Raw genomic sequence first — 20,829 nt, 5'->3', positions numbered from 1 at the left:
TTTGGCATAAATAACTTTTCTCTTTCTTTCTCTCATAACGTCTCTGAGCTGTGATGTTTAGCTTGTACAGATGCCACCAGAGTCAGAGGTGTCTAAGATTACAGAAGGATCTGCATCAAGTGGGAAAGTGGGCCAAGGAATGGCAGATGGAATTGAACTCAGTCAAGTGTCAAGTGATCCAATTTGGAAAGTTAAACCAGGGCAAGTAAAATGGTAGGGCCCTGGACAGTATTGCAGAGCCGAGAGACCTAGGGGTTACAGGTTCTCTAAACGGACATGCAGGAAGAAGACGTAATGTACAGAAGTTAGAGCATCTTGTGTCCGCTGTCAGTGTGTGTGAGACTATAACTAGAGGTCATGAATTAGGGTGAAAGGTGAAATGTTTAAGGGGAACATGAGGGGGAGCTTTTACACTCATCGGGCAGTGAGAGTGTGAAACGAGCTACCAGTGCAAGTAGTGGACGCGGGGTTGACTTCTACATTTAAGAGAAGTTTGAATGGGTATATGGATGGGAGAGGTGTGGAGGGCAGGTCGATGGTTCAGCACAGACTAGATGGGCTGAAGGACTTGTTTCTGTACTGTAATGTTCTCTGACCCTACGACTCAAGAGGCTGGGATTTCTTTTCTCTGGCGTATAGGAGTCTGAGGGGTGACCTTGCAGAAGATCGTGAGAGGTAATGATCATTAGTGAGGCCACACTGGGAGTATTGTGTGCAGTTGGACCATGAGACATAGGAGCAGAATTAAGCCATTTAGCCCGTCAACTCTGTTTCTCCGTTCTACCATGGGGATTCCGGATCCCACGCAAACCCATTTTTCCTTTTGGCTGCCTTCTTGCCATATCCTTTGATGCCTTGATCAATCTGGAAACAATCAACTTCCACCTTAAATATATCCATGAACTTGGCCTCCACCGCAGTCTGTGGCAAAGTATTCCACAGATTCACTAGTCTCTGGTTAAAAAGATTCCTCCTGACCTCTGTTCTAAAAGGTCTCTCCTCAGTTTTGAAGCTGTGCCTTCTAGCTCTGGATAGCCCCACCATAGGAAACATCCTCTCCACATCCACCCTATGTAGTCCTTTCAACATTTGGTAGGTTTCAATGAGATTCCCCACCCCACCCCACATTCTTTTAAATTCCAGAGAGAACAGGCCCAAAGCTGCCAAATGCTTCTCGTATCCCTTCATTCCAGGAATCATCCTCATAAATGTCCTCCGGACTCTCTCCAATGACAATGAATCCTTTTTGAGATATGGGGCCTAAAACTGTCGACAATATTCCAAGTGTGGCCTGACTAGTGTCTTACAATAGCTCAGTGTTATCTCCTTGTTTTTATATTCTATTCCCCTTGAAATAAACACCAACATTGCATTTGCCTTCTTTACCACAGACTCCACCTGTAAATTAACCTTCTGGGAGATTTGCACGAGGACCCCTCAGTCCCTCTGAACTTCTGATGTTTGAGCCTTCTCCCCATTTAGATAGTAGTCTGTTCTATCTTTCCTTTTACCAAAATGCATTATCATATATTTCCCAACACTGTATTCTATCTGTCTTTTTTTGCCCAGTCTTCCAACTTGTTTAAGTCCTGCTGCAATTTCATTGCTTCTTCAGCACTATCTACTCCTCCACCTATCTTCGTATCATCCGCAAACTTTGCCACAAAATCATCAACTCCATTATCGAAATCATTGACAAACAATGTGAAAAGTAGTGGTCCCAATACTGACCCCTGAGGAACTCCACTGGTCACTGGCAGGCAACCAGAAGAGTCCCCTTTTATTCCCACTTGCTGCTGCCTGCCTGTCAGACAATCTGCTACCCAGGCCAGTATCTTACCCATAACACCATAGGATTTTATCTTGTTAAGTAGCCTCATGTGTGGCACCTTATCAAATGACTTCTGAAAATCCAAGTCAATAACATCCATTGACTTTCCTTTGTCCACCCTGTTTGATACTTCCTTGAAGAATTCTAACAGATCTGTCAGGTAAGATTTTCTTTTACAGAAACCATGCTGACTTTGACTTATTTTATCATTAGTCTCCAAATGCCCCAAAAACTCATCTTTAATAATAGACTCCAACACTTTCCCAACCACTGAGTTAGGCTGACTGGCCTATAATTTCCTTTCTTTTGCCTCCCTCCCTTCTTAAAGTGTGACATTTACAATCTTCCAGTCCTCCATGACCATGCCAGAATCAAGTAATTCTTGAGAGATCATGACCAATGCATCCGTTATCTCTTCAGCAACCTCTCTCAGGACTCAGGGTGGATAAGTCACTTGAACCAGATGGACTACATCCCAAAGATCTTTGAATTTGCCTAGCATTTTTTCCTTTGTAATAGCAATGGCACTCACTGCTGCTCCCTGACACTCATGGACCTCTGGCACACTGCTAGTGTCTTCCACAGTGAAGACAGATGCAAAGTACCCATTAAGTTCATCTGCCATCTCTTTGTCTTCGATTGCTATCTCACCAGCATTATTTCCAGTGGTCCAATATCAACTTTCACCTCCCTTTTACTTTTTTTTATAACTGAAAAAACTTTTGGTATCTTTTTATATAATTGAATGGCTTACCCTCATATTTCAACTTTTCCCTTCTTATAGCTTTTTTAGTTGCCTTTTGTTGGATTTTAAAAGCTTCCCCATCATTCAACTCCCCATTCACTTTTGTTACCTTGTATGCCCTTTCCTTGGCTTTTATGCAGTTCTTAAAATCCTTTGTCAGCCATGGTGCCTACCCCTGCCATTTGAGAAATTCTTCCTCTGTGGAGCATATCTATCGGCGTTTTGTGAACTATTTCCAGAAACTACCACCATCTCTGCGGTACTGTCATCCCCACCAATATCCTCCTCCAATCCCCCTGGGCAAGCTCCCCTCTCATTCTCTTTATTCCATGGCAATACTGATTCATGTGAGCTATGTTTCTCCCTATCAAACTGCAGTATGAGTTCAATCATATTATGATCACTGCCTCCAAAGGGTTCCTTTACGTTAAACTCCCTAATAAGATCTGGGTTATTACACAACACCCAGTCTAAGATCGCCTTTCCCTGAGCAGGCTCAAGCACAAGCTGCTCTAAAAAGCCATCTCATAGGCATTCAACAAATTCCCCCTCTTGTGATCTGCCACCAACCCGATTTTTCCAATCCCCTTGTATGTTGAAGTCCCTGTTACAATTGTGTCATTACCCTTATTACATGCCTTTTCCAGCTCTCTTTGCAATCTCAACCCCACTCAGCTACACACACAAAATGCTTTTTCCGTAGATGCTGCCTGGCCTGCTGAGTTCCTCCAGCATTTTGTGTGTGTTGCTCAGATATCCAGCGTCTGTACATTTTCTCATGTTTGTGGTTTGCCCACATCTTGACTACTATTTGGAGGTCTATATATGATTCCCATAATGTTATTTTTATCCTTGCAGTTTCTTAACTCCACTCATAGATTCAACATTCTCTGACCCTATGTCACTTCTTTCTAAAGATGTAATTCCATTTCTTACCAACAGAGCCATACCACCGCCTATGCCTTCCTGCCTGTCCTTTCGATGCAAGGTATACTATTTGAGTGGCTCCCAACTGTAGCCTTCTTTCAGCCATGACTCAGTGATGCCCACAGTGTCATACCGACCAACCTCTAACTGTGCCACAAGTTCATCCTTAGCTCTGTCATGCTGGCTGGTTCCCATCCTCCTGCCATATTAGTTCAAACCTCTCCCAACAGCACCAGTAAATCTGTCATAAGACCATAAGATATAGGAGCAGACGTAGGCCATTCGGCTTGTAGTCTGCTCCGCCTTTCAATCTTGGGCTGATCTTCCAGTCATCCCCACTCTCCTCCCTTCTCCCCATATTCTTTGATGCCCTGACTTATCAAGAACCTATCTATCTCTGCCTTAAATACACCCAACGCCTACACAGCCGCTCGTGGCAACAAATTCCACAGATTTACCACCCTGTGACTAATTTCTCTGCATCTGTGTTCTAAATGAACATCCTTCAATCATGAAGTTGTGCCCTCTTGTCCTAGATTCCCCTACCATGGGAAATAACTTTGCAATGTCTAATCTATTCAGGCCTTTTAACATTCAGGATTTTCTATGAGATCCCCTCTCATTCTCCAGGGAATACAGCCGTAGAGCTGCCAGACATTCCTCTTTTAGTAACCCTTTCATTCCTGGAATCATTCTCATGAATCTACTTTGAATCCTCTCCAATGTCAGTATATCCTTTCTAAAATATGGAGCTCACACGATACTCTGTGTGGTCACATAAGTGCCTTGTAGAGCCTCAACATCATGTCCCTGCTTTTATATTCAATATTCTATACCTCTGGAAATGAATGCCAACATTACATTCACCTTCCGCACCACCAACTCAACCTGGAGGTTAACCTTTGGGATATCCTGCACAAGAACTCCCAAGTCCCTTTGCATTTCTGCAATTTGAATTCTCTCCCCATCTACATGATAGTCTGCCCATTTATTTCTTACACAAAGTACATGACCATATACTTTCCAACATTGTATTTCATTTGCCACTTCTTTGCCCTTTCCCCTAAATTATCTAAGTCTCTCTGCAGTCTCTGTTTTCTCAACACTACCCACTCCATCTACCTTTATATCATCAGCAAATATAGCCACAAATCCATTAATCCCATAGTCCAAATTATTGACATACAACGTAAAAAGCAGCGGTCCCAACACCGACCTCTGTGGACTCCACTGGTAATGGCAGCCAGCCAGAATAGGATCCTTTTATTGCCACTCTCTAGTTTTCTGCTGATCAGCCAATGCTCCACCCATGCTGGTAACTTCCCTATAATTCCATGGGCCCTTATCTTGCTAAGCAGCCTCATATTGCGGCATCTTGTCAGAGGCCTTCTGAAAATCCAAGTACACCACACGTACTGCATCTCCTTTATTTACCCTGCTTGTAATTTCCTCCAAAAATTGCAGTAGGTTAGTTAAGCAGGATTTTCCCTTCAAGAAACCATGCTGGCTTTGGCCTATCTTGTCACGTGCCTCCAGGTACTCCGTAATCTCATCCCTAACAATTGATTCCAACAACTTCCCAACCACTGATGTCATGGTAACAGGTCTATAGTTTCCTTCCTACTGCCTCCCATCCTTCTTAAAAAGCAGAGCAATATTTTCAATTTTCCAGTCATCCGGCACAGTGCCTGAATCTATCTATTGAAAGATCATTGTAAATGCCGCCGCAATCTCTCAATCTTCCTTCAGAACCCGAGGGTGCATTCCACCAGATCCAGGAGATTTATCCACCCTCAGACCATTAAGCTTCCTGAGCACCTTCTCAGTCGTAATTTTCACTGCACATACTTCACTTCTCTGACACTCCTGAATGTTCGGTATACTGCAGATGTCTTCCATTGTGAAGACTGATGTAAAACATGCATTTGGTTCCTCTGCCATCTCTGCATCTCTCCAGCGTCATTTTCTATTGGTCCTATATCTATCTTTGACTCTCTTTTACCCTTTATATACTTAAAAATGCTTTCAGTATCTGTAGCGTTAATGTGACTCGGACACCGCAGTATTAAACACACACGTTTATTCACCAGACTTCCATTTTACAAAAACCCCACGTTCTGACGTCATACCCACTCTGACCTACGAATACTCACATAATACATTACATCCCCCTTATCAAGTTTTTTTTTACAATGCTGTGAATTACCAAAACAATGCCTCTAGGTATGAGTTTCTAACATTGCAACAGCCATGACATAAACTAATAAAAATCTTAACTTCTTATTCTGTATTCTACATTGTATGTTACAATACTAACAGCAGTAGATTTTCTTTTACTGACATAGACTAATAAACCTTTAATTTCACACCTTGGAACTTATGTGTGTTTTGTCTCAAACTGTACGAGACTGTAGGTAGATCTAGTCTCTGTATCTAGCTGGAAGTTTGACTTGTCTCCCAGACCTTGTGCGATAGAACTGTGACTGTGCTTGTCCTTCAGAGTCAGTCTCTTGAGTAACCTCTGTGTCTGCATTTCCTCCTCGGTCTGTCTGCGCCGAACTTTCAGTCATTGCGTCGTGGGGTTTCTTCACACCACTCACTCTTGGTGTCATTTGTTTCCATGTCTGTATCCGTGGAAATGTCCTGTGTGTCTGTACGTGGAAACACCCTCTCGCCTGTCTTCAGCAGATGCTTCCTGTTCCTCCTGTAGACTCTTCCAGCCGGCGTGCAAACTATGAAGGATCTTGGTTGCTGATGCCTGTTCACAACCACAGCTGGCTGCCAAGTGTCTCCTCTCTGTATTCTGACATTTTCACCTATATGCAGATCTGGTAACTGTCTTGTATGTCTGTCATAGTAGCTCTTTTGCTTTATTTGCTTGTACTTTAGCTTGTCATGTACTTGAGCATTACTTTCAGGAGTCAGTAGAGTTGTCGATGTTGGCAGCTTGGACTTCAGACGACGTCCCATCAACAGCTGTGCAGGAGAGAACCCCACACCCTCAATCGGTGTGTTGTGGTATTCAAGCAGAGCAATGTACGGGTCACCGTTACTGCTGTGTGTCTTCTTGAGCATGTTCTTCACAGTTTGTACAGATCTCTGCTTGTCCATTAGGCTGAGCGTGCCCAGGACTGGAAGTAACATGTTGAAATTCCCAGCTTTCTGAAAACTCTCTAAACTCACTACTGGCATATTGTGGACCATTGTCACTGACGACAATATCTGGAATACCATGTCTTGCAAATGTCGACTTCATTGCAGTAATGACACCTTGACTGGACGTGTCACTTAACTTGGTGATTTCCGGATATTTTGAATAGTAGTCCACACAAAGCAGATATTCTGCACCATTGTAGCAAAAGAGATCTGTGCCAAGCTTCTCCCATGGTCTTCCTGGTAGTGGACGGGGAAGCAAAGGCTCTCTTGGATTGCTGTTTTTATTATCATTACAGACAGCACACTGAGACACAATGTTCTCTATCTGAGTTGACATACCTATCCCCAGGTGTGACTCATGAATTCTGTTGGGCATTTCCTGTCTCATTTGATTTGGTACGATGAGTTTTGCCACTTTGAACATTAGTCCTGATGCATAGCTAATTTCCTCTTTAAATGTCCAATATTTCTGTAATTCTTTTGGAACATCTTTTCCTTCTGTTGGTCATCCATTCATTGTAATGTCTCTTAGCATTTGCATTTCAGGATCTTCTGCAGTCGCTTTCCTGAACATGTTCAACTTCTCCTCAGAAATAGGTAGCTGAGGTGTAACCCAGTTGACCTCCAGCTCTCTTCCTAGCAATTCTTCCTTTTGCTCTTTGAGGTAAGCACGGCTCAAAGCATCAGCGATGGCTTGTAGGTGACTGTGAGAGTGTACCTCTGTAGCCTGGGAAGCCCCTTTGCAGCCTCATAGGAGCTTGGTGAAGTGGCTTTTTGAAGATACTCTCAAGTGGTTTGTGATCACTCTCAACCTGGATTTTTTTGCCATATACATACTGGTGGAACTTCTCACACCCATAAACTATGGGAAGTAATTCCTTCTCGATTTGAGCATATTGGCGTTGACAGTCTGTAAGTGCTTGTGATCCACACGCCACAGGCCTCCCATCCTGCAATATAACAGCTCCTATTCCTTCCGAACTGGCATACACAGACATCGTCACCGGTTTATTGACATCATAGAACTTGAGTGCTGGTGCATTGGTAACCAACTGCTTCAATGTGTCAAAACTTTTCTTTTGTTCATCTTCCCCAATGCCATTCAGTGTTGCTCTCTAGTAGCTTTTGAAGTGGAGCACTGACCTCCTGTTCCACTTCAATTGTTCCAATGAACATGTTACTGTTGCACTCACTCTGTTCCACAGCATGCATTTTCCTTGCTTGCTCCTGTGATTTGCACATCTTTGCAAAGTGATTTTTTTTCCTGCATAATTTGCATGTCTTACCAAAGGCTGGACATATTCTGTATCCATGTTTATAACCACATCTGTTGCAGTTAACTTCCTTTTGATTATCCTGTGGAGCTGGCTTTGTTCTACTCTTGTCAGTTTTCACAGCTTTTATTTTGTATACTTCAGTCTCTTCATTAAGCATTTTAACCTGACTGGATGTGATCTCGCTAGCACGGCACATATCAATCGCTTTTTCCAATGTAAGCTCCACCTCTCTCAACAGCCTGCCTCTCACATGATCATCTCGTATGCCGCAGACAATCCTGTTGTGTATTAAAGAATCATGCAGTTGTCCGAACTCACAGTTTTTTGCCTTGTTCTTCAAATCTGTTACGTAGGCATCTGTAGTCTCTGTCGGTCCTTGAGCCCTCATAAAAAAATGTGTTGAATGTACGGTAGGTTTTTTCTCGGTTCGCAGTAATCTTGAAATTTTTTCTTCAACACTTCAATTTTATCTTGCTCACCCTCTTGGAAGACAAACGTGTTGCAAACCTTTATTGCCTGTGCTCCAGCCACATGCAGAAACGTAGCACATTGCACTTTCTCCGTCTTGTCATCTACGCCACCAGCGGTGCAAAACAGCTCAAACTGCTGGAGCCATACCTTCCAATTCTCAGCAATATTACCTCGTAGGCTTAATAGGCTGTAACTGTGACATCTTTTTATGTGTCTTCTCTTCCTTTCCTCTCCGCTTTCTTCTGACACCATGTAGCGTTAATGTGACTTGGACACCGCAGTATTAAACGCACACATTTATTCTCCAGACTTCCATTTGACAAAAACCCCCGCATTCTGATGTCATACCCACTCTGATCTACGAATACTCCCATAATACATTATGTATCTTCTTTGATATTAGTCGCCTGCTTCCTTTCATGATTCATCTTTTCCTTCCTAATGACCTTCTTAGTTTCCTTCTGCAAGTTTTTAAAAGCTTCCCAATCCTCTACCCACAAGCTTTGGCTTCCTTGTATGCCCTCCCTTTTGCTTTTACTTTGTCTCTGACTTCACTTGTCAGCCACGGTAGTGATCTTCTTCCATTCAAAAATTTCTTATTATTTGGAATATATCTGTCTTGCACTTCCTTAATTTTTAACAGAAATTCCAGTCATTGCTGTTCTACTGTTCTTCTTGCTAGTCTCCCTTTCCAATCAACCTTGGCCATTCCTTTCCCATGCCGTTGTAATTTCCTTTATTCCACTGAAATACCGACACATTGGATTTTAGTTTCTCCTTCTCAAATTTCAAAGTGAACTTGATCATATTGTTATCACTGTTCCCTAAGGGTGGCCTGTATACAACTGCCATTAGGATCCTTTTACTCTTTCCATTTCTTAACTCAATCCATAGACTATACACCTTGAATTTAAGTACAGCCCATCCACCTGACCCAGAAGAGATCTCAGTTATCCAGAAATCTGAATCCCTGCCCTCTGCTCCAATTCTTAAGCTATGCATTTATCTGCCATCTCATTCTATCCTATCCTGAATGTCGCATGGCATAGGCAGCAATCCTGAGGTTACTACCTTTGAGGTCCTGTTTCTCAGCTTCCTTCCTAGATCCCTGTATTATTTTTTCAGGGTCTCCTCCCTTTTTCTACCTATGTCGTTGGTACCAATCTTTACCACCACTTCTGGCTGCTCACCCTCCCTTTTCAGGATATTGTGGATGCGTTCAGAAACATCATGGACCCTGGCACCTGGGAGGACTACCATCTGTGCTTCTTTTTAGCGTCTACAGAATCACCTGAATCACCTATTCCCCCTAAGTCCCCTATTATTGCTGCCATCCCCTTCAATTCTCTTGCCTTGCGAGCCACAGGGCCAGACTCAGTGCCAGAGGCACAGCCACTGTTGCTTCCCCCAGGTGGGTCATCCCCCAAAACAGTACTTAAAATGGAGTACTTATGTTTAAGGGGGACGGTCACAGGAGCACTCTCCACTATCTGATGTTCTCCCTTCCTTCTCCTGACAGTCAACCATTTATCTGTCTCCTGTAGCCTTGGGGCGACTACATCCCTGTAGCTCCTGTCTATCGCTGCTTCACTTTCCCTAACAAGCTGAAGGTCATCGAGCTGCAACTCCAGGTCCCTAACATGGTATCTAAGGTGCGACATCTCGATGCACCTGGTGCAGATGTGGCCATCAGGGAGGCTGGGAGTCTCCTGGAAATCCCCCATCTGACACCCAGAACTGAACATTGGCCCTGTAGTTATACCCACAATTCTCTCAAGATGTAAATTTGAAATAAGAAGTGAACTTGCCTAGTTACCTTGCCTCCATCTGTAATTGCCGAAGCTCTGTTGAGCCAAAGCCTTACTACTCTGCCTCAATCTGCTCTGACGATGACGGCTCTCAGCTATGGGTACCCATCTGTAGGAAGGATGTCATCAAGTTAGAGAGGCTGCTGAAAGATTTATAAGGATGTTGTTTGGACAGGAGGGATTAAAATTCAAGGAGAGGCCGGGGCTTCTTTTCTCTAGAATGTAGTACAGGCTTCTTGTGCCAGAGTGGCCTCTACCTGATGCAGAGATGTTATTGCATCTCTAACTAAAAGTAATAGGGGTAACCTTGTAGAAGTGTAGAGGGACATGGATAAGGATATTGGACTTTATAGTGAATATAAAACTGGACAAAATCAGATTAAGGTGAGAAGGAAAGGATTTAAAATGGTAACAAGCCCGTGCTGCCCAACTGCACCACTTGTCCTACCAACTCGGAGATCTTTGGAATACGGCAGGAACGCAGAACACCCAAAGGAAATGCGTGCAGTCATGGGGAGAATGTACAGACGATGACAGAACTGAACACGGGTCGCTGGTACTGTAACAGTGTTAGGCTAACTGCTATGTGTATGCTGCTTATCCGAGGGGCAGGTTCTTTCCACACAGAGGGAGGAGGATATATGAAATGAGCTGATAGAGGGGATTACAATTATATAATTCCAAAGGCATTTGGACAGGGACGTGGGTGGGAAAGGTTTGGAGAGAGACACGATTAGCTCAGAGAGTTACCTTGGTGAGCACGGGAAAGTTGTGCTGAAGGGCCTGTTTTCCTGATGTGTCACTCTGACTCAGGTTGTGTGTTTGGACATTCATGCCTTCGGTTACCGGGGAGTGGCAGGTTAGGTGGTATGTGATAATGGTAGGGTTAAAGTGACTGACCAAGTTCACCTTTTTGTCATCTCTCCACAGAACCAGGATGCGGCAATTCACCTCAAGCTATCCTTGTAAGTAATGCTGCATTCCTTCTTTTCACCCGCACATTCTCTTCCTGTCAGCAGTGATCTGCTTGCTTCAAACTCTTCTCCCATTCACATTCAAAGTGGAGTTTACTGGCACCTGCATGAGTATATGTATGCACAAGCTCAGTGAAAAACTTACTTACAGCAGCATCATAGGCACGGAGCGACAGATAAACAAAATTCGCAGGAAAAACATTAACTAAATATAAATTAGACACAGGTTTGTTTACAAGAGTGAATACAACTAGGACAAAAAAATCCATTTTAATGTGAAGTGTTCATGTGTTGGTGATTAGGGTTGTACCTGTTGGTTCAAGAACCGAATGGTTGAAGAGAAGTAGCTTTTCCTGAAGCTGGTGGTGTGGGACTCGGGCTTCTGTACCTCCTGCCCGATGGGTGCTGTGGGAAGATGGCCTGGCCTGGATGGTGGGGATCTTTGGTATATTGTCACCTATAGATAGGCCAATATCACATGAGCACATCCCTCCCCACCATTGATACTGAGTCCACTACCCTACAGCTTCTTGTGTTCCCTTGCATTCGAATTGTTGACCTTAGGAGGAGGAGGAGACCAGAGGTCCACGAGCCAGTCCTCATCAGGAATCAGAAGTGGAGAGGATCAGCAACTTTAAATTCCTCTGTGTTATTATGTCAGAGGACCTGTCCTGGGGCCCAGCACATACGTGCAATTCTGAAAGGTAAGCAAGGCAGTGCCTCTACTTCCTTAGAAGTTTGCAAAGATTTGGCATGATATCTAAAACTTTGACAAACTTCTATAGGTGTGTGATAGAGAGTAATATTGACTGGCTGCATCACATTCTGGCATGGAAACACCAATGCCTTTGAACAGAAAATCCTATCAAAAAAAAGTAGTGGATTCAGCACAGTCTATCACGGGTAAAGTCCTCCCCACCATTGAGCACATCTGCACAGTGCCCTGACAAAAGAAAGTAGCATCCATCATCAAGGACTGCACCATCCAAGTCATGCTCTCTTCTCACTGCTACCCTCAGGAGGAAGGTACAGGAGCCTTAGGACCCACACCACCAGCTTCAGGAACAGTTATTACCCCTCAACCATCAGACTCTTGAACCAAGGGGGTTAACTTCACTCAACTTCACTTCAACATCCCATCATTGAAATGTTCCCACAACCTTGTTATTCTCTTCCTTTGCACTACCTCTTTATTTTTGTTATCAATAGTAATTTAATGTCTTTGCACTGTACCACGGCTGCCAAACATTTAATTTCACATCCTGTCTGTGTGTGTCTGTCTCACCTCTCTCTCTCTCTGCCTTGTTTCCCCAGGCCATTTGATAACTCATCTCGGAACTTTGGCTACAATCCGCGGCCAGCGAGGAGCGAGGGGATCCGCAGACCGGTGAGCAAGACCACACTGCTACAGGCGCGACGGAACTCGGCACCCCCTCCAGTCTCCAAAGATGTGAGTACATTGTGTGCAGCCCGGGGCAGTGCAGTGGCATGGGATGAGTGCTGGTAGGTCAGACATAGTGGGCAGGTAACTGTGTGGCTAATGAAAAGGTTGTGGCGGCTCATTTCCTAGCGTATACGAACCGACTCACAATTAGATAGCCTACGGGGGTTTGCGAGCACAGGGCTTTGGAGCCTCTTCGCCATGGGGGGCCGGTTGACAGAGGCTTAAAAGTGAGGCTGAAGTTTTCGAATAAAGTTTTTTCCTTCGACTGCAGTTACCGACTCCGTGTCGTAATTTTAGCGCTGCGTGTAGCACACCGCTACAATTGGTGACCCCGACGGTCCAAACGATTTTTGGACCAGAAATGACCGACGCCGCCTCTGTTCATGCGGTTTCGTTGAAACTGCCGGGTTTCTGGACACAGCGCCCGGACCTATGGTTCCAGCAAGCCGAAGCCCAATTCCACGTTCGCCGGATCACCTCAGAAGACACCCGCTACTACTACGTGGTGGGCTCCCTCGACCAGGACACAGCTGCCCAGGTCGCGGAGTTCGTACAGTCGCCCCCGGCAGACGGCAAGTACACGGCATTCAAAGCCCTGCTCCTCAGGACTTTCGGACTCTCACGGCGCGAGCGGGCTGCCCGTTTACTGCACCTGGATGGCTTGGGCGACAGACCTCCATCGGCTTTAATGAATGAGATGTTGTCTCTGGCCGAGGGACACACAGGCCTCATGTTTGAGCAGGCATTCCTGGAGCAGCTGCCCGAGGACATACGCCTGCTGCTGTCCGCCGCGGATTTCAGTGACCCCCGGAAGGTGGCAGCCCGGGCGGACTTGCTGTGGAACGCCAAAAAGGTGAGCGGGGCGTCCATCGCACAGATCTCCCAGCCACGCTCCCGGCAGCAAACCAGTCCTGGCCCGGCCGCAGAGCCCACTAACCCCCGGCCCAATGAACACTGGTGCTTCTACCACCAGCGGTGGGGCGCAGAAGCCCGCCGTTGCCGCCCGCCCTGCAAGTTCCCGGGAAACGCCAGGGCCAGCCGCCGCTGATGGCTACGGCGGCTGGCCATCGGGATAGCCTCCTGTATGTGTGGGATAGAAGGTCGGGACGCCGGTTTTTGGTCGATACTGGGGCTGAGATCAGCGTTTTACCTCCGACGAGTTACGACACCCGCAGCAGGGCACCGGGTCCCCCCCTGAGGGCCGTGAATGGCAGCACAGTAAGGACCTATGGCACCCGTCAGGTGCAGCTACTGTTCGGCCCCAGCCAGTTCACGTGGGACTTCACACTGGCCGCCGTAGCCCAACCGCTTCTGGGTGCGGATTTTTTGCGAGCTCACAGCCTGCTGGTTGACCTGCCCAGGAAGAGACTGGTACACGCCGAGACCTTTCAGACGTTCTCCCTGGGCGCGGCCCAGTTGCCAGCCCCTCACCTCGGCTCCATCACGCTGTCCGACAACGACTTCACCAGGGTCCTGGCGGAGTTCCCATCGGTTCTGGCACCGCAGTTCACAGCAGCCATGCCCAGGCACGGCGTACAGCACCACATCCCGACACAGGGACCACCCCTCCATGCCCGTGCTCGGCGGCTTCCCCCGGACAAGCGCCGACTGGCGAAGGAGGAGTTCCAGAGAATGGAGGAATTGGGGATCATCCGGCGGTCCGACAGCCCCTGGGCTTCCCCCCTGCACATGGTGCCCAAAGCGACGGGGGGCTGGAGACCGTGCGGCGACTACCGCAGGCTGAACGAGGCTACCACACCGGACCGCTACCCTGTGCCGCACATTCAGGACTTTGCGGCAAACCTGCACGGCGCCCGGATCTTCTCCCAGGTCGACCTTGTCCGAGGGTACCATCAAATCCCGATGCATCCTGACGACGTCCCCAAAACGGCTCTCATCACCCCGTTTGGCCTCTTCGAGTTCCTCCGCATGCCGTTCGGCCTGAAGAATGCCGCACAGACGTTCCAGCGGTTAATGGACGCGGTGGGACGGGACCTGGACTTCGCGTTCATCTATTTGGATGACATCCTCATAGCCAGCGGCAGTCGTCAGGAGCATCTGTCCCACCTCCGTCAACTCTGCGCCCGACTGAGTGAGTACGGTCTTACAATCAACCCTGCCAAATGCCAGTTCGGACTTGATACCATTGACTTCCTGGGCCACAGGATTACTAAAGACGGGGCAACCCCTCTGCCCGCTAAGGTAGATGCGGTCCGCCACTTCCCCCGACCCACCACGATCAAAGGCCTTCAGGAATTCGTAGGTATGGTCAATTTCTACCGCCGCTTCCTCCCTTCAGCTGCCCGGATCATGCGCCCCCTGTTCGCCCTGATGTCGGGTCCGAGCAAGGACATTACCTGGGACGAGGAGTCCGCCGCCGCTTTCGTTCAAACGAAGGAAGCTTTGGCTGACGCCGCAATGCTAGTACATCCCAGAATGGACACCCCTACCGCCCTCACAGTGGACGCATCAAACACGGCAGTCGGTGGGGTGCTGGAGCAGCTCATCGCAGGTCGCTGGCAACCCCTGGCATTTTTCAGCAAACACCTGCGGCCACCCGAGCTCAAGTACAGTGCTTTTGACCGGGAACTGTTGGTGCTCTACCTAGCAATCCGGCATTTCAGGTACTTCCTAGAAGGTCGGCCCTTCACCGCGTTCACGGACCACAAACCGCTTACCTTTGCGTTTACGAAAGCATCCGACCCCTGGTCATCCCGCCAGCAACGCCACCTGTCCTACATCTCTGAATACACAACGGATGTCCGGCACGTCTCGGGTAAGGACAATGTCGTGGCGGATGCGCTCTCTCGCCCTACCGTTCATGCCCTTTCCCAAGGGGTAGACTTTGAGGCACTGGCAGAGGCACAGCAGGTAGATGAGGAGATTCCGAGTTACAGGACTGCAGTCTCTGGTTTGCAGCTCCAGGACCTCCCCGTGGGCCCAGGTGAGAGGACCCTACTCTGTGACGTCGCCACCGGCCGGCCCCGTCCGGTCGTCCCCACAGCCTGGCGGCGACGTGTTTTCGACTCCATTCATAACTTGGCGCATCCCTCCATCCGGACAACTGTCCGGATGGTTTCCAGCAGGTTCGTTTGGCACGGACTCCGCAAACAGGTCAGTGAATGGGCCAGAACGTGCATGCACTGCCAGACGGCCAAGGTTCAGCGGCACACCAAAGCCCCACCGCAGCAGTTCCATCCCGCCCACCGGCGTTTCGACCACATTCATGTGGATATTGTGGGCCCCCTGCCAGTGTCGCGCGGAGCGCGTTACCTCCTGACTATCGTGGACCGGTTCACAAGATGGCCAGAGGCGGTCCCGCTCACCGACACCACCTCCGAATCTTGCGCCCGAGCCCTGATCGCCACCTGGATATCCCGCTTTGGTGTACCAGCCCACATTACCTCCGACAGAGGCGCCCAGTTCACCTCCAGCCTGTGGTCAGCTATGGCCAGCCTTTTGGGGACTCAGCTGCACCACACCACTGCCTACCACCCACAGTCGAACGGGCTAGTGGAGCGTTTCCACCGTCACCTGAAGTCGGCCCTCATGGCCCGCCTGCGAGGAGCCAACTGGGCGGACGAGCTTCCCTGGGTCCTTCTCGGCATCCGCACAGCGCCCAAGGACGACCTGCACGCCTCGTCGGCCGAGTTGGTATACGGCGCGCCCCTGGCCGTCCCCGGGGAGTTCCTACCAGCCCCGAGGGGGCAAGAGGAAGAACCCGCTGCAGTCCTGGGCAGACTTCGCGAGAAGCTCGGTAACCTGGCCCCCATACCCACTTCACAGCATGGGCGGCACCCGACCTGCGTACCCAAAGACCTACGGAACTGTAAGTTTGTGTTTGTACGAAGGGGCGGGCATCGGCCACCGCTGCAGCGGCCATACGAGGGGCCGTTTACGGTGCTCCGGAACAACGTGTCCACGTTCGTGCTGGACGTTGGGGGGAAGGAGGAGGTTTTCACGGTGGACCGCCTCAAGCCGGCCCATGTGGACCTGGCGCAACCGGCCGAGTTTCCGGCGCCTCGGCGCAGAGGCCGACCTCCCAAGCAGGTTCTGGCCCAGGCTGTGGACATTGGGGGGTGTATCGCCGGTTCTGGGGGGGGGTTATGTGGCGGCTCATTTCCTAGCGTGTACGAACCGACTCACAATTAGATAGCCTACGGGGGTTTGCGAGCACAGGGCTTTGGAGCCTCTTCGCCATGGGGGGCCGGTTGACAGAGGCTTAAAAGTGAGGCTGAAGTTTTCGAATAAAGTTTTTTCCTTAGACTGCAGTTACCGACTCCGTGTCGTAATTTTAGCGCTGCGTGTAGCACACCGCTACAAGGTCACATCTTGGAAACATCGATATCAAAGAATTCTGCTGTACAGAAGCAGGCCCTTCACCCCATCTTGTTCATGCTGACCACAAAGTGCATGTATGTCAACATGTACAACCCTGGGCAAACTTATCAATTCTATAGAATATTAACTATAACACTATCAATAAAAGACCGCCCAATTAGGGCGTTCAACCAGAGTGCAGAAGACAACGAACTGCAAATATAAATAACGAGAACGTGAGATGAAGAGTCCTTGAAAGTGAGGTCATTGATTGAGGGAATATTTCAATGATTGGACAAGTGAAGTTGAGTGAAGCTATTCCCTTTTGTTCAAGAGCCTGATGATTGAACCTGGTGCTATGAGTCCTTAGGCTTTTGTGCTTTCTGTCTGACGGCAGCAGTGAGAAGAGAGAATGGCCTGGGTGGTGGGGATCTCTGATGATTACTGCTGCTTTCCTACGACAGTGTTTTACATAGATGTGCTCAATAGTTGGGAGGGCTTTACCTGTGACACTGGGCTGAATTCACTACTTGCATTGGTGTTTTCATTACAGGCTGTGATGCTAAATCTCTACAAACTAAGGAAATGGAGGCACTGCCATGCTTTGTTTGCAATGCACTTGCGTGCTGGGCCAAGGACAGGTCCTCTGATATAGTAACCTATAGGAATTTAAAGTTGCTAACCTTCTCTACCTCTGATCCTTTGAGGGCTGGCTCATGGACCTCTGGTTTCCCTCTCTACAATCAGTTCCTTGGTTTTGCTGACATTGAATGGGAGGTTGTTGTTATGACACCACTCAGCCTGATTTTATATCGCCCTCCTGTATGCTGATTCATCACCACCTTTGACTCGACCTACAACAGATAGCATCAGCAAACCTGAATATGGCATTGGAGCTGTTTTTAGCCACACGTTCATAAGTGTAAAGCGAGTAGAGCAGGCAAGCACACAGCTCTGTGGTGCACCTGTGCTGGTGGAGATTGTGGAGATGTTGTTGCCAATCCAAACTGACCGAGGTCTGCAAGTCAGGAAATCCAGGATCCAATTGCACAAGGACGTTTTGAGGTCAAGGTCATGGAGCTTATTGATTAGTTTTGAGGGGACGATGGTATTGAATGCTGAGCTGTAGTTGATAATGTATGCATCTTTGCTGACCAGATGCTCCGGATTGAGTAAAGAGCCAATGAGATGGCATCTGCTGTGGACCTGTTGCTCCAGTAGGCAAATCGGAGCCGATCCAAGTCATTCTTTAGGCAGGAGCTGATATGTTTCATCACAGCATCTCAAAATGCTTCATCACTTGTAAGTGCAACTGGGTGATAGACATTGAGGCAGGTGACCATGCTGTTCTTGAGCACCAGTATAAGCGTACTTGACATAGGTAGGTACCACACACTGCCAAAGCAAGAGGTTAAAGATCTCAGTGAACGCACCAGCCGGCTGATCAGTACAGGCCTTTAGTACGTGGTCAGGTACCCTGTCAGTGCAGATGCTTTACATGAGTTCACCCTCGCCCGCACGTCGACTTTAGAGACTGAAATCACGTGATCATCGGGGGACGTGGGAGCTTGCAATAATTCCTCAATGTTCTGACAGTCAAAGCAAGCTTAGGGCTCATCTGGAAGTGAGGCCTTGCTGTCTACCACGTCACTTGATTTAAGTTCATAAGAGATTATAGCTTTCAAGCCCTGCCACAGCTGTCGAGCATCCCTCATTGATTCAGATTTGGTCTGGAATTTCAACTTCCCCCATGAGCTGGCTTTTTGGATATCATACCTGTACCTCATGTAACTTTCTTGGTCTCTAGACTTGAATGTCTCAGATCTGGCCCTCGGCAGATTTCAGATCCCATGGTTCATCCAGGGCCCGTCTGTGCTAATCTCTTTTGCTTGCAATAGGTCTGTAGTGCTCTCCCCATGTCCTTTCAAACATAATTTTATCTGCCTCCATTACCTCCTCTGGCATCCCATTCTAGATATCCCACCACCACACGTCACTTTTAAATTTCTCCCCTCTTACTTTAAATCTTTGTTCTCTGGTTCTGGACCCCCCTGCCCTGAGAAGAAGAATATCTGTCCCATCTATGCACTTGTCGACACGTTAGGCAGCTTCTTTAGAGAGAAAGAGAAGCAAAGCTGAAGAACTTAAAACTCTTCCCAAGTTCTAATAAAGCATCTCCTACCTACCTGAAGAATGAACTGTGCAGGCTTCCAAGATCTTCTGAACTTAATGACATCTTTTTTCTTTCCTATTTATCTTTACTAGATTGCATTTTTTTAAAAATTTAGTGATACAGTGCAGATCAGGCCCTTTGGCCCTTTGAGCCATACTACCCCAGCAACACCTGACAACCCAGTTAACCCTAACCTAATTGTTATAGAATTTACAATGACCAGTTAACCTACCTGCTACATCTTTGGACGGTGGGAGGAAACTGGAATATTCAGAGAAAACCCCATGCATTCCACAGGAAGGATGTTCAAAGACTTGTTACATGTGGCGCCAGAACTGAACTCCCAATGCACTATGCTATAATAGCGTTGTATTATAGCATACAATAAATGCAACGTTTGTTGCTTGTCCAAGAAAATCTTATGGCGGTGCTTTGGAAGGATAGATTAGAGAGCTCCTCTAGGGAGGCTATTTGGGTGGAATTGAGAAATGGGAAAGGTGTAGTAACACTGATAGGAGTGTATTATAGGCCACCTAATGGGGAGCATGAGTTGGAAGAGCAAATGTGTAAGGAGATAGCAGATATTTGTAGTAAACACAAGGTGATTGTGGGAGATTTTAATTTTCCACACGTAGACTGGGAAGCTCATTCTGTAAAAGGGTTGGATGGTTTAGAGTTTGTGAAATGTGTGCAGGATAGTTTTTTGCAACAATACATAGAAGTACCGACTAGAGATGGGGCAGTGTTGGATCTCCTGTTGGGGAATGCGATAGGTCAGCTGACAGATGTATGTGTTGGGGAGCATTTCGGGTCCAGTGATCACAATAGCATTAGCTTCAATATAATTATGGAGAAGGACAGGACAGGACCTAGAGTTGAGATTTTTGGAGAAAGGCTAACTTTGAGGAGATGCGAAGGGATTTAGAGAGAGTGGATTGGGTCAAGTTGTTTTATGGGAAGGATGTAATAGAGAAATGGAGGTCATTTAAGGGTGAAATTATGAGGGTATAGAATCTTTATGTTCCTGTTAGGTTGAAAGGAAAGGTTAAAGGTTTGAAAGCACCATGGTTTTCAAGGGATATTAGAAATTTGGTTCGGAAAAAGAGGGATGTCTACAAAAGATATAGGCAGCATGGAGTAAAGGAATTGCTCGAGGAATATAAAGAATGTAAAAGGAATCTTAAGAAAGAGATTAGAAAAGCTAAAAGAAGATACGAGGTTGGTTTGGCAAATAAGGTGAAAGTAAATCCGAAAGGTTTCTACAGTTATATTAAAAGCAAGAGGATAGTGAGGGATAAAATTGGCCCCTTAGAGAATCAGAGTGGTCAGCTATGTGTGGAGCCGAGGGAGATGGGAGAGATTTTGAACGATTTCTTCTCTTCGGTATTCACTAAGGAGAAGGATATTGAATTGTGTAAGGTGTGGGAAACAAGTAAGGAAGTTATGGAACCTATGACAATTGAAGAGGTGGAAGTACTGGCGCTTTTAAGAAATTTAAAAGTGGATAAATCTCCGGGTCCTGACAGGATATTCCCCAGGACCTTGAGGGAAGTTTGTGTAGAAATAGCAGGAGCTCTGATGGAGATCTTTAAGATGTCATTAGAAACGGGGATTGTGCCAGAGGATTGGCATATTGCTCATGTGGTTCCATTGTTTAAAAAGGGTTCTAGAAGTAAGCCTAGCAATTATAGACCTGTCAGTTT

The 20,829-nt window shown here is 47.2% G+C and overlaps 1 protein-coding gene across 2 annotated transcripts in view; it reads left to right on the top strand.

The window, feature by feature from the left end:
* The window catches only part of setdb1b (SET domain bifurcated histone lysine methyltransferase 1b), a 115,548-nt gene that overhangs the window by 79,700 nt on the left and 15,019 nt on the right, over nt 1-20,829 (top strand). The window contains exons 17-18 of one of the 2 annotated variants that reach the window (XM_059979973.1): nt 11,146-11,180; nt 12,504-12,639. In XM_059979973.1, coding sequence (XP_059835956.1) covers nt 11,146-11,180; nt 12,504-12,639 — 171 coding nt within the window. Of the gene's footprint in view, nt 1-11,145; nt 11,181-12,503; nt 12,641-20,829 lie in introns of those variants that run through there. The other variant, XM_059979974.1, reaches the window with a different exon arrangement.

This window comes from Hypanus sabinus, chromosome 9 (assembly GCF_030144855.1).
Source record: "Hypanus sabinus isolate sHypSab1 chromosome 9, sHypSab1.hap1, whole genome shotgun sequence".
Taxonomy (NCBI): domain Eukaryota; kingdom Metazoa; phylum Chordata; class Chondrichthyes; order Myliobatiformes; family Dasyatidae; genus Hypanus; species Hypanus sabinus.
Note: the sequence above shows the minus strand (reverse complement) of the source record. Positions and strands in the feature narration are given on the sequence as shown.